The sequence below is a fragment of the Saccopteryx leptura genome, chromosome 7 (genome assembly GCF_036850995.1).
Source record: "Saccopteryx leptura isolate mSacLep1 chromosome 7, mSacLep1_pri_phased_curated, whole genome shotgun sequence".
Taxonomy (NCBI): domain Eukaryota; kingdom Metazoa; phylum Chordata; class Mammalia; order Chiroptera; family Emballonuridae; genus Saccopteryx; species Saccopteryx leptura.
This window is the reverse complement of record NC_089509.1, coordinates 117,736,479-117,750,190: the sequence shown is the minus strand read 5'-3', so window position 1 is coordinate 117,750,190 and position 13,712 is coordinate 117,736,479. Positions and strand designations below refer to the sequence as shown.

Below are 13,712 nucleotides of genomic sequence, written 5' to 3'. Positions count from 1 at the left end.
GAGCTGCACTCGGAACCAGGCAAGGCGCACGTGTACCCGGGAACACGCGTGTGCATCGCGTCGATAGTTAAGAGTGATGTATGACCCTGGTTTCAAACTCTCCATTTATAAAGCCCTTTGCAAGAAGCAGGAGGCTTCCCTGTGGGAGGCTGGGTCTCCGGGCCCTGCCGGGGGGCCGTCCACTGTGTGTCCACGGGTGAGGCACATTCACGGGGTCCTTCCTACACAGTAGCAGCCCCCAAACTCACAGGGGTTACCGGAGCTCCCGGTCCCGGGTCCGTTGATGGACAATAACTGTCCGTGCCCATCGGTCCCGTCAGCGGTGGAGATGGTGCGGGTGGCACTGGGGAGCCAGGCCTCCTGTGAGCTCCTACCCAGCCCAGACGGACCTGCCAGCCGCCGTCTCCGCCGTCCCTGTGGCCTGTGTCCAGTTGCTGAGGGCTCAGCCCAGTCGACCGTCCCGAGGGGGCTCTTCCTAGAGTGAAGCAGGGGTATCTGGTGCGTCACTCGTCCCCTGGCCTCAGGAAGACCACTCACCAGTCACTGAGGGGCTCTTCTTTGAATGAAGAGTTTTTTTCCAGAACAGAGAGAGGAAGATGAGGCTTTCCGTCACAGAAGGGGCCGTGACGTGTGGCCCCGGGGACGGCAGGTCCTGAGCTCTGAACCCTTCGGGCCGAGAGCAGGCAGGAGATTGTCACTACCAACTGTCTGGACACATTACGTGGGGGGAAAAATAAGAAAATAAAAGTGAAATGGTTACCAGAGGGAAGGGGGTACAAAGGACCAAATATACAGGGACGGAGAAATGATTTGACCTGGGGTGGTGGGCACACGAGGCAATAAGCAGCTCCAACGCTAGCGATGCTCACCCCACACGTGCGCGTTCCTGTGAGCCACTGCGACCCCATTCGATTCCACTTCTAAATAAATATGCGTTTTAATCAAAAAAAAAAAAACCTCACACACGCAACGCACTCACGTTTTCCCCTTCCTATCATTGCGTCCAAGTCAACCCCCTGGGCTGTGGGGCGGTGCTCTCTCTGTCAACGCGGTCCTTATATGTCGACCTGGACATGCTCCGTGCGTCCTCACGTTATCATCATACACGCCACTGAAATGCCAAACGTGCTTTTGAAATGAAGACTCACAGGCCTTTTTTAGGAAAAAAAAATTTTTATTCTTTAAAAAAATAACTTTACAGCTTGAGAGAACTCTCGGACCTGTGACTGCTGGTTTGATTGAGCACAGCCCAGAACAGACTTCCTTGCTGTTTCTTGTTTGTCTGTTTTCTCAGTATAAGTTTTACAGATACTATTCAGGTCAGAAACTGCTCTACAGGGCAGCTCTGGTCGCAGACGCCATGCCCCCCTCCCCCACCCCCCGCGCCGGTACAAAAGCCACAACAGATATAAAACTGCCGCAAATTAAACATTTCCGCCAAGGCCGGCATATAGTTATATACTTTGATATAGATATATAGATATATAGATATAGATATAAAATTTCACAACAGCTGACGCTCGATGCCACCCTTCGAGTCAGAACCGAAGTCAAGCTAATCTTAAAACGACCACACCGGAGACAGGTCAGCCTCACTACTTCCGTACGTACGGCATCGGAAATAAGACTTAAACTTTCAAATACATGGGGTAAGGGACACCAACAGTGAGAAAATAAAGTCTTAGCACTTAAATACAAACCCCCGTAGAAAACCTGCAGGAAACACACACAGTCCCTACTGTACAGAAGTGCGGGCAAGCCCCTCGGCCACCGGCTTTGACAGGCAGCACCGGCTGGTGGCCGTGACGCACGCTCAGGGTCACAGCCCTGAGACCACCACGCCGGCGGCAGGGAGAGAGAGAGAGAGAGAGAGAGAGAGAGCAGGCTTAGCGAAACACCTTCCCCTCGTCACGCCACTCGAGTCCTCGCTCCCCGAAGTCCCCGAGCCCCGAAGTCCCTTGCTCAGCTCTTGGACGTGTGGCAGCCCCCCCCCGGGGTGAGGGGGGCCCAGCCGAAAGCACACACGCACGCACGCGTCCCCAAGACCCCGGCCTCATTTGGTGCCCTGCTCCAAAGTGGAGTACTCCGTTTCCGACACCCTGGAGGCGTCGATGAGCTTGGTGAGACCGGTCTTGGCCGAGTACTTGAAGATGAAGGCCTTCATGAGCTCGTACCGGTAGTTGCGGTTGATGAAGCTGTAGAGCACGGGGTTGACGCAGCAGTGCACCAGGGACAGGCACTGCGTGACGTGCAGGGCCGTGAAGAGGAAGTTCTCCAGCTGGCAGGTGAAGGGGAGGTAGTGCAGGACGGAGCCGACGTCCAGCAGCACCACGACGTGGTAGGGCAGCCAGCACACGAGGAACACCACCACGTAGGAGAAGATGATCCTCCGGCTGCTGTGCCTCTCCTGGTCGCCGGACGCCGCCACGGCTCGGGCCAGCAGGAAGTAGAAGACGGCGATGACGCAGAAGGGGATGACGAAGCCCAAGACCACGGACACCAGCTCCATGCCGATCAGCCACTCCCTGGCGCTGTGCTCCGGGTAGAAGGAGCGGCAGTAGGTCTCGTTGTTGGAGGCGGACGTGACGGTCTTCAGGTAGTAGGTGTCGGGCAGGGACACGCAGAAGGCCAGCAGCCACACCAGGACGCAGACCACCCGGCGCGCCGTCTTCTTCCGGCGGCTGGAGGCGCTGGCGAAGTAGGTGATGGACAGGTAGCGGTCCACGCTCATGCAGGCGAGGAAGAAGATGCTGCCGAAGAGGTTGATGGAGAAGATCAGGTGGGTGACCTTGCACGTGAGCTCCCCCATGGGCCACTGGTTATGCTGCACGAGGCTGACCACCCAGACCGGGATGGTGACCACCACCCACAGGTCGGCGATGGCCAGGTTTAAGATGTAGCAGTGCGTGTCGTAGCCGGTGGTCTTGGCCTGGATGTTCACCCAGACCACCACGGAGTTGGCGATCATGCCGATGACGAAGATGAAGATGTAGACGAAGGACAGCGTGTACAGCAGGACGCTCTTGTGGGCCATGTGGGGGCAGGTCATCGTGTCCACCACGATGCAGTCGCTGCTGTTGCACGGCCAGCTGATGTCCGAGAAGTTCCCCGGCTCCGCGTAGTCGAACAGGTGCAGATCCATGGCGTCGAGGGCGGCGGTCCGGGCACCTGCGCCGGCGGACAAGCCAACCGGAAAAAAAAAAAAGAGGGAAGAGAAACAGCTTCATGAGGAAACATTCAAGTTTCAGTCCAAATGCGTTTTCAGCTCCCACGCACCCTCAGCTCAGTTAGAATTGCTGCAAAGAGAACAACTGTAACAGAATTCAGCAAAAACAAAACCGAAAGAACACTCAGAGTCTAAACCCCCGTGGTGCCCAAAGTAACAGTGTTGCTTTCTCTATCTTTAAGACATCCCAGCCTGGCTGTGCCCAGGATGTGAAATCAACACAGTCCAGGGACCAGGGAAGTGTCAGGCAGCTGAGCCCCAGCTACTGCAACTGGGGGGCGGGGGGCTAGTTCTCAGCGGGGTGGGGGGGACAATGGAGCCATTTTACCTACACACACACACACACACACACACACACACACACACTCCCAAAATGGCAGAACTGATCTGTCCCTGGGGCTGATGTGTATATGACAAGTATCCTGCTCTCATGTCTTAGAACCGGGACGAGCGCTTCGTTTGGCCTTTCTGTGCGATCTGCATGTGGACCTGGGTCTTGGGCCGGCCCCCCACAGCAGACATGCAAGTCACTCGAGACGTGGTCAGCATGTGGATGGAGCACCCCACCGCCTGACCGTGTGCCAAACCCGCAGACTCCGGGTTTGCCACGGGACCTGCCACTGAGGGCCAGCGACCAACCAGCTGTCACAGCCGCGGGGACATCGCCGGGTCTCCCATCCAACTGCTGCAAGAGCCGCTAACTTGTGCCAAGACACCCCCACCCCCACCCCAAGCACAAGGGTCGCCACCCGCTGCGTGTCTGGAGGGGCCGACGACTTTCTCCACTGCTTTCCCCGCTGACCGGACGTGAGGCCAAGCTAGGAATGGTCAGCATGCAGAGGCACGCCCGGCATCCAGCCCTGAGGAGCCCCTGTGCCTGGAAATGATTTCTCCACAAATTCCCTGGCCCTGAGACCTGCCCGGGGCTGTCTTCTACTCCTGACCTGTCCCCCGACGGCCCTGAAATCCTTCCACAGAATAGCTGAGGGTCTGCACAATGAGGTGGGGGGGGGAGGGTGACTGAGAATAATCACGTGCCCTGGGGAGGGACCGGTGTTTGTCCTTCCTTGGAACCTGTCCCAGGTCACGACTGACCAAGCCAAGTTTACTTGCCAAGTTAATTTAAAGTGGACTCCAGGTCCCACATGAGAACTCCCCGGAGGAGGGAGGTCAGCGGTCTGTGGGTCAGTGCCCAGGTGGCTACGCTCGCGGCATGAAGGGATAACCGGGAGCAGCACCCCCCCCCCGGGAGCAGGTGCTCTCGGGTCTGGGATCCCGACTCCTCACGCGTCGGGGTTAACTTCAGGCCAGTTGTCCCGTCTGCCTGGCGCGTCACCGGCTACCGGCGCCCGAGAGCGCACGGCCCTGACGCAGACCCTGACACACAGCAGATGCTCGAGCCCATGTCAACTCCGCCTCCCCTCCTTCGGGGACAAGCGTCCTGTCGCTGCGTCCTTGCTGCCCGCCTGAAGGTGACCGCCACAGAGGACAGGCGGGAGCCCACGGAGAGGCGGGCAGTCGGTTCACCCTCGGGGTCAGTGAACAGAGTCCTCGAGAAATGAACATGTTCTGCTGCCACCCGAGACATCCCCCCACCCAGGCCTCAGTGTCCCCACTGCTGACGGACAGAGTGGAGGAGTTGGATTGGAGGACAAGCTACGCCCTGCAGCCCGACAGGGGTGGGCTGGGGCCGGAAACCGGGGAGCCGCTCGGCTGGCGCCTGGCTGGGGCTCCCTCCTCTGCCCGCACTGGCACCGCCAACGAAGCCTCAGCCCCAGCCGTAAATCCTGGGGTTGGAGCCCATCACAGGGGCCGGAAGAAAAAGAAATGACCCCAGTCTTTGTTAGCCCGAATGGATGCCAAGTCCTCCCCCCATCTTTCTTCACCCCCCAGGGAGATTCCCCTGCTCGCTCGGACATGGACAGACAGACCTACACAGGGACCAGGGGCACAAACCGAGGAGAGAGACACCTGCCTGTCATGCGTGGTCCCCAGGAAATTAGCAGGCGAATGTGTCCCCCTGGGCCCTCCCCTCCTCTGTACGGGCTGCTGCGAGCTTTCACCTTCCCAGAGCCCCCGCCCCGGCTGGCCGGGCATCGAAAGCCCCAGTCGCTGGCCACGGGTCCTCTGAGCCAGGAGTGTCGCTTATGAGCCAGGCGCACCTCCCTTGGGAGCTGTCCTCCCCCAGGATAGCACAGTGGGGGTCCTCCGGGGGGGCTGGGCTGTGAAAGGCAGCGGGCCCGCCCAGGAGATGAAGCCAGAGGCTCACATGTCCTCCTCTGGGAACCAGCGCCCCACCACCACCGCTGCCCGCCGCCGCCGCAGAAGGCTCTAGGGGGCAGGGAAGGAAGGGAAACTCGGAAAGAGGAGGCAGAAACCAGTCCGGCCACCAACTCCTCTGAGGCTCCAGGGGAAGCCAGGAGGGAGAGAGGCCACAGCAGAGCGCAGCCTCCTGTCCTCTCAGGGTTGATCATGTGTTCAGTTTGGGGAACTGGGGGGTGTTCCCAGAGAAGAGACTATGATCTGACAGAGACAAACTGCCCCTGTTGCGTGGCCCGTGCCCTGCAGCGAAGGCCCGGCCGCCCTCCGTGTGCCCGGGAGGCCGGGCAGGTCTGAGCAGGTCCGGGCAGGTCTGCTTCATGCCCTCACACTGACATGTGCGGCCGCCACGGAAAAAGAGAATCCGCCCAAATCACCGGTTCAGATTTTAACAAGGAGGCGTGGAGGATGCTCAGAGCCTGATATGAACTAAGATGAGAAAAGGCAGGCGAGGTGCCTGGTTCCTAAGGCCTGGGCACCAAACGCCCGGCAAAATCTGAGGGTGGAGACAGGGAGGGGGCTCCCACTGAACCCTCTGCAGCCGCGTGACTTCCCCGAGCGAGCGCCCCCCCAGGGCCGCCCTGCTCCCCTCCGGCCAAAGCCGGTGTATCAGGCCGAGTGTGCCCTGTGCACACACGTGTGAGCTCCTGCGGCAGCCGGTGGAACTGGTCTGCTCTGCCGGGAGGTGGCGGTGGTGCTGATAACCACCAGGACCTGGGGGTGGCTCCTCACTCCCCCCAGGGCCGCCCTGCTCCCCTCCGGCCAAAGGGCCAAAGCCGGTGTATCAGGCTGAGTGTGCTCTGTGCACACACGTGGGAGCTCCTGCGGCAGCCGGTGGAACTGGTCTGCTCTGCTGGGAGGTGGCGGTGGTGCTGATAACCACCAGGACCTGGGGGTGGCTCCTCACTCTCCCCAGGACCTGTCACTTCCTGCCCAGTAAACCTGCAGTTCTTGGGGCCGGCGCTAAGGAGCAACGTCGTGGTGTCAGTCGACCCTGCCCGCTGCCCGCTGCCCTGTGGCTGGGAGCCCACACCGGGGCAGGCCGGAGCACGCGCCCCACCACAGACACGTGGGGTGTCAGGCGTCCGCATAAAAGGGCTCCCGACGGGAGGGGAAACTGGGCATCGCCTAGAAGACTTTTCCAGTTCCGTGACCTCACCGCTCACACATCCCTCCTCTGGAAAGATGCACGGGCTCCCAGAGTGTCTGTGCAAGAATGTGATCAAAGCCCAGACTCCGGGCCAGCTAAACAAAACAAAAACACTGAAGACCTCAATGCCCAGCAATAGAGCAACTAGAGAAACGGTTCAATCAATCGGAGTATTGCTGTCTGAAATATCATTTAGCTGTGAAAACTAAGAGGAAGCTGAACGCCTGTGAACTTGGGGGACGTTGGACTCTCAGAGCTCAGTCCTCCCTAATTATGTGTTTTACTCTGTGTAAATAGACCCGCACAGAGAAAGCTCGAAATTATGTATCAAACTTTGGGCCAGGAAGGTGGGGGTTAGGGGAAAAGTGGGGAGTGGGGTGGGTTTACCGTTTTGGCTCTATAAACTTCTGTATTATTTGAAACCTGACAGCAAGAATTATGTAAATTTTAATTAAGAAGTATACATTGGCAGTTACAAAATAGTCAAGGGGATGTAAAGTACAGCACAGGGAATACAGTCGATAATATTGTAATAACTGTGCTCGGTGCCAGGTGGGTATTAAACTTACCGGATGGCGGGGGAGAGGAGGGGGAGGGAAATCACTTCATAAGTTATAGGAACGTCTAACCACCAGGCCGTACACCTGGAACCAATACAACACTGAATGTCAACTGTAATTGAAAAATAAAAGAGTTATGTAAATTTTAATAGAGGCCGGGCCGCCCCAGCGAGCAGTAAAGGTTTGCGTTCCCCGTTTCTGGACCACAGGGACCCGAGTGAGAGCAAAAGGCAGTGAGGTCACTGTCCCTGCCCCGTGCGGCACCTCGATTCCGGAGTCTCCGTCCGACACCTGCACTCAGAGGGTATCACGGGTCCACAACGGGCAGTGGCGGCTCCTAGGCCCGCGGAGGACCGGCGTCTGCCCGCCCAGCCCCGCCTGGGGTCCGCAGAGGGCCTCAGCTACCACTGCAAGTCCCACAGGGCGGAAGGGCTCCTCTCTGTCCCCGGGGACTCATCTGGGAGACGCGAGGTCTCACTTCCCAGGCTCACTATTCACCCACCAAGTATCCTTGACAACCAGTGAGCGGCAGCAAGAGGCCTGAGGCATTTAGCTGCATCCAAATGGCGTGGCCGAGCTCGCCCAGGGGGCTGGAATCCGAGCCAGCACCAGAGGCCTCCAGGCTTCGAGTCCCAGCGGGAGCCGAGATTTGCGGTGCCCTAAACTGCCCCTTCTTGGGCCCACAGTCACTCCGTCCAGGACAGTCTGCCAAAGCGCTCAGGTATCTGGCCGGCGTTCAGAACCCAGACCGCCTTCAATATGTTAGTCATTTTCAGTCCCGGACCGGGAAGACCCTTCCCCGTGGCCCCCTCTGCCCCTCCCGTCCCCCCTCCTCCCGCCTGGGCCGGGGGATCGCCGGGCTGGGTCCTGGCCCGGCTGACATTTCTCCTGCCTCCTCATGCCCACACCTCCCCGACGTCTCATTCATCCTCCCACAGACACGGCGGGCAAAGTGGCCTGGCCCGAGGTAGGCGCTCAATGAATCCATCAATGGCCAATGAATCAATAGGTAATCAAGCCCCACGGAGACCAGAGGTCTGAGGCAGTCACCGGAAATGGGCGTCCAGAAAAGACTGTCCTGAACTCCCCATTGACCGGACAAGCCACTCCCCTTTCTGCGCTTCCAGGTGTTTGTGGGGCCTCCACTCTGAGGGGCCCCGCTCGGGGCACTGAGCCCGCATGGTCACAGCCCTTGCCCGCGAGCGCTCACCAGCTCACCGAGAAGGGCAGGAAGCAGAGGACTGTGGGGATCGCCCTGCAGCAGGAGGTGAGGGACTTCCACTCAGGGGGGGCTCGTGGGGGCCTCTGAGGAGAAAGGAGGGGCAGTGAGGAGACACTGACCTGCCATGAAGAAGGTCACCCACTCTGGCTGAGGCCAAGGGTGGGGGTCAGGCTGGGCCTGTCCCTGCAGGGCCACAGTGGTCTTGAGCAAGCAAGTGGCCTGGGTGCTGAAAAGGCCCCTGAGGATGGAGGTGACACAAACCACGGAGGCGTGCAGGGTGCTGCGGCGCTGGGCGCAGGGACAGAGAAGATGAGGCGGCCGGGCGGGGCCCAGGCACCCGTGCCGACACCGAGGGGCCGTCTGGCCCCCGGGGCTCATTGGGACCTCTGCCTACCAGTGTCCTGTATCAGCGTTCTGCAGTGTGGGGCTGGCGTCCTCCCAGGACAGATTCTGGGGGTGCTGTCCCCAGACAAGACCACCTGTTCAGCCTCTGCCTCTCTCTCGCTGCTGTGCGCCCGGAAAGGGAGGTGGCACAGGACAAGGGGCCAACTACCTCAGGTGACCAAGGTCTTCTGCTTATTTATTAGATTTTTATTTATTCTCAAAGAAGAGAGAGGGAGAGAGAGAAGGGGGGGGAGCAGGAAGCATCAACTCCCATAAGTGCCTTGACCAGGCAAGCCCAAGATTTCGAACTGGCGACCTCAGCATGACAGGTCAACGTTCTCTACACTGTGCCACCACAGGTCAGGCCAACAACCAAGCTCTTCACCCCCAACTTCCCCAGAGACTTTATCCAGTGGGGAGGGGGCTCAGTGTCCTGTGAGAGTCCCACCCCTTCTCCCTGGCGGGCTGGCATTTAGATAAGGAGAATCCACACAGCGAAGAGAATCAGGAGGCAGTGGCCCGGGACTGAGCGTTTGCTTTGTGGAGGCTTTTTGTTTTTGTTTTTTTAAATCACCAATCTTGCCATAAATCTATGGAACAGTCCAGGAACACTTGGGAGCCCCGACAGACTCCTGTGGCCATCGCAGACTGGGGCGCGGTCCGTCCCCTATGACCGAGCCAACAGAAAACAATGCTGACTTGACCACACACTCACGAGTGACCCCGAGTGATCCCAGTTTGCATGAGTAAGGAGCTGCTCTGAGTCGTCTGAGAACTTGAAAAATAACAGAGGTGGGGGGGGCATACCCTAATTCAGATGTAGCCCACCTATCCCCCCACCCCCCCCACCCCCCCCCCCCACCCCAGCCCGGTCTTCACTCGTACATCATGCCACGTTAACACAGAGGGCACTCTTGTCCATTTAGATATTGCGGGGTAAAAACAGCTCCCAGCATCCAGAAACCTGATCTGGTCTGTGTGCTCAGCTGCGAGGCAGGGAAGTGAGCGTTACTGCTCCCAGCAGGGCGGACCCCCGGCTCCCCCATCACAAAGGCTGCCGCCTGGGTCTGCCCAGTGTAACCAGAGCCCTGACTCCCACCCAGCCCAGGAGCAGGAGCAGGCAGCGGGAGGCCAGCCAGGATGAGAGCCGCTGGCCCGCTCGCTGTTGGCTCTGGGCACACACAATGGGGCTCCCAGGAGAACGCTGCGTAATCTTAGACGCTTCTATTCAAACTGAGACGCCATCCTCACAGCAGCACCTGGTGCGGCGAGAACGTGGAAGAGGCCAGTTCGCTGGCTGGCTGGCCGAGCCCGCAGCTTGCCGGGACCCCGTGCTGCCCACGCCCCTGTCCCTGCCCTCAGCCAAAAGCAGTTCAAGGCCACCTGAGACAGTCGCAGCCTCTCCACCGTCTGGGCACTGGGAACGGAACACAGCAGGTCAGCTTCCCAACCTACCTGTGGCCTCAGCAAAATCTTCACTACAAAACTATGCAATCCACCCCTCCCCTCCCCCACCCCATCCCTTTCATCAGAAGCAATAATGGGCTTTTACCCTCCAACTCCAAATAGTAGGCTCTATGTAACAAAATCAAAATCTAACATTCTAATATCCCTGCAGGGAGCCACCCAAATGAACCGTGTTTTTCTTTCTTTCCTTTTTTTTTTTTTTTTTGGCTTGTCTTTAAAAATAGCAAATATGTGTCCTGGAGCTATAATTTGCTGGACTTTAAAAAAAAACCTGCCCACTTGGGAGCCGTTCTCCGGCCCCTTTTGTGCCCAAGAGGAAAAGTTAAGCTCCTCTCCTCTTGCCTGGTTTAGAGGTACAAGCACTTCCCAGCCCCTGATCCCGTCGAGTTCTGTAGTCACTGGGGGAAATCGGGTCCTGAAATCCTTTGAGGGAGGTTTCTTCTCATCAGAGCGACTGTCACCCTCAGGTCTGAGTCACCTCCACCTACTCCCCCCCTCCCCTGCGTCTCCTGGAAAACAGGAGCCCCGCTGCCTAGATTGAGCATACAAAAAGGCACTGTTCCCGAGTAAATAGGGTTTTTTTGTGTATTTGTGTGTGGGTGTGGGTGTGTGTGTGTGTGTGTGTTTCTATCCAGAAAGCTTATGCTCTGCTTGTTCTGGGCCTGTCTAGAAACCATGATACCTTCTCAGTTCCCTCGGGACTTGCTATTAAGAGAGGGAAACCTCACCTCCCAACTCCTGACTCCCTTTTAAGCTCAGGCGAGCTGCCTGGGCTATACTTTCCAAAACTTTCCTTACGATCGCAAAATAATTAAAAAAAAAAAAAAGAAACGACCAGATGGGCAACAAAACACAGGCACGTTCCCAATTTCTTTTGCCTTTCCACCTGCATTTCTCAATTTTCCCTGTTGCTTTTCCACCCATGCAGCCCCCTGCCCTCTTCCCCACCCTGCCCCCCCAAGAGCTTGGGGCCGCGGAGCTTAGCAGTTGTGTGCACATGCAAGTGTTTACAGCAGAGAAGGGGGGAAAAAAGAGCAAATTGTTTCCAAGCCAGAGCTCCCATGCCCAACCGTGCCTTCCCCTGAGAGGGCTTTCCGTCTGGGGAAGCCCGCGCTGGTGGACGGAGGGCCAGGAGTTTATCCATTTGAAATCTGTGGAGAGCTCAGGCACCCGCAGCCTCCCTCTCTTTGCTAGACAAGCCTATTTAATCTCGGCATTTTCCTGGCATAAATAAAGGCACACACACAAAGGCAGCATCTGCGCCTAAAGAGAGAAGGAAAAGTTACCACGTTGAGACTTTACAGAATGAAGTTTTCAGGGGATGTCACTGCACCAGACACCTTCAAAGGTCTGTAAACAATTCCGGGAGGGGGGGGGGGGGCGGGAGCATTTCCACTTCTGGGAAAATGTAGTTATTCTGTTGTGAGGAGAGAGAGAGAGAAGAGGAGAGAGAAAAATGAAAGAAAGAAAGAAAAGAGAAAGGGCGAGGAAGTAAAAAGGGAGACAGCCAGTCTGACTTTTATAACTTCTCATTCTGTCTGGAAATTACAAGTCACGGTTAACCACCCACCTCTGACCTCACTCCGAAGTTCTTACTCTCAGACACCCCTCCTGAAGGTTTGAGCATGCTAACAACGCTGGACAAAATTGATGTTTTTACCTGAAGAGTGTATTTAAATTACAAAACCCCACACTTGTGCCTTTCCCCTGCCCCCCAGCTGAAGTTGGACTGAACACCTTCTAAGAGAACAAGACATACTCCATTCAGGTTAGCAAGGCTGACAGATTTAGAGACCAGAAGCCCAGCTCCACTTAACACTGAGCCTCAGAGCACCCCTGGCTTCCAGGGTCCGTTGCCCCCCCCCCCCCCCCCAGAAGCACTGGCTCGAACACCCTCCAGACCCACAGGGACTCTCCGCACGGCTCTCTGCCTCCCTGCAGGACGCCTCTGAACAAGGTGCGCGTTTCTCTGGAATTCCTCACGCGCGGCCGAGTCTGGCTATTTTGCGGTCGGTTTACCAGCAGTGAAACAGGTACGCGAGGTGCCCCGCGCGGACCCCGGTGCCAACTGCGAGGAGCAGAACGAGCGGTCTGCATTCCTGCAAAGCCTCCTGCTTACTGGAGCTGAAACCGCCACAAGGCAGCAAATCAACCCCAGATTCCTAAACCCCACCAACACCGGGAGAGGTCCTTCCACCGGGGACCTGAGAAGACGGCCCTCTCGCCTCTCCGCAGGGAAAGGGGCCCCCTCCCCGGGGTCGCAGGCGCACTCCGCAGAGCAGCCGCGCCACCGGCAGCCCAGCCCGGGCTCTCCGGGGCGCAGACCTGCAACCTCCGTGAGCACCCATCCCCGCGACGAAAACAGAAGCTTCTGAAAAAAGACCATTCGAGCTTCCAGAGCAGCCACCCGGCCGGCCGCCTCCCCGCCTTCCCTCCGGGGCAGAGGAGCAGCGAGCCGTCTCCTTACCTCCCGGCTGGGCTCTGGCTGGGCGCTCGCCTTCCCGGCTCAGCTCTGGGCTCCCTGCCTCCGGGCGGGCTGAGCACTTCGGAGGAACTGTGAGCTCCGGGGCTGCACTTGCGTTGTTATATACACTGCAGGAAGGCGCCTCTAGATGGCAGCTTTGTAACCCACATCGCCCTCCCTCCCCCGTGCCACCACCCCCATCCCAAGTGCAGACACACATGCATGCGCGCACGCACACACAGACACACACCCCTCGTTGTGAACCCCGGTCCAGTCCGGTCCGGTCCGCGGAGTGGTCCGCGGAGTGCAGCGAAGCTCCTCCACCTCAGCAGTGCACTGGGGGAACCCCTCCTCCCCTCATTTGCAAAGTCTAAAGAAACCACAAGGGCCAGACCCCATGGAGGGGGGGGTTGGGGGTGGGGAGGGGAGCGAGAAAAAAAAAAACACGTGTCAGCAAAAGAAAAACTGCAAAGGAGTCCTAGTGCTTTGTGAAATCATCAAATATTTATCTGGTCTCAGGTATATCTTTAACAATCCCATTAACACCGAGAGCTCCTTTGAATGCCTCTTAGCTCTCTCTGGGAAGACTTTGTTCCCAGGACAGATGCGCTGAACTCCCGAACCTGGGTGTTGATTCCTCAGGCTGGCCAGCCGGGGTTTTCTTTGTCAACGCTTCCCAAGCAGAGAAGTCACCCTGTTAGTAGGAGCCATCGGGCAGGTAGGTACCCTATTCTGTCCCCCTGAAGAGCGGGGGCAAAGATCTCTGCAATAAATTTTATTTGAATTCTTTCCTTCCGTAAAAGGCCGTTTGGCCCCAAAGCCCTTGAAAAACTCTCAGCAACATGGTATGCTGGAGGAGCCCCTAACACAGCGCCAAGTACCCATGAAGGATATAAAAAAAAAAAAATGTGTTTTGATGA

The 13,712-nt window shown here is 57.8% G+C and overlaps 1 protein-coding gene across 1 annotated transcript; it reads right to left on the bottom strand.

Moving 5' to 3' along the window:
* Positions 1–1,176: 1,176 nt before the first annotated feature.
* ACKR3 (atypical chemokine receptor 3) lies at positions 1,177–12,903 on the bottom strand. The gene is made up of 2 exons (XM_066346047.1): positions 12,796–12,903; positions 1,177–3,168 (listed from the first exon to the last, which is right to left on the bottom strand). Exon 2 carries the CDS (start codon positions 3,140–3,142, stop codon positions 2,054–2,056), a length of 1,089 nt encoding a protein of 362 aa, XP_066202144.1. The 5' UTR covers positions 3,143–3,168; positions 12,796–12,903; the 3' UTR covers positions 1,177–2,053.
* Positions 12,904–13,712: the final 809 nt, after the last annotated feature.

Excerpts from the sequence above, each read along its gene's own strand:
- ACKR3 (XM_066346047.1), bottom strand. The coding sequence starts at position 3,142 with ATGGATCTGCACCTGTTCGACTACGCGGAGCCGGGGAACTTCTCGGAC.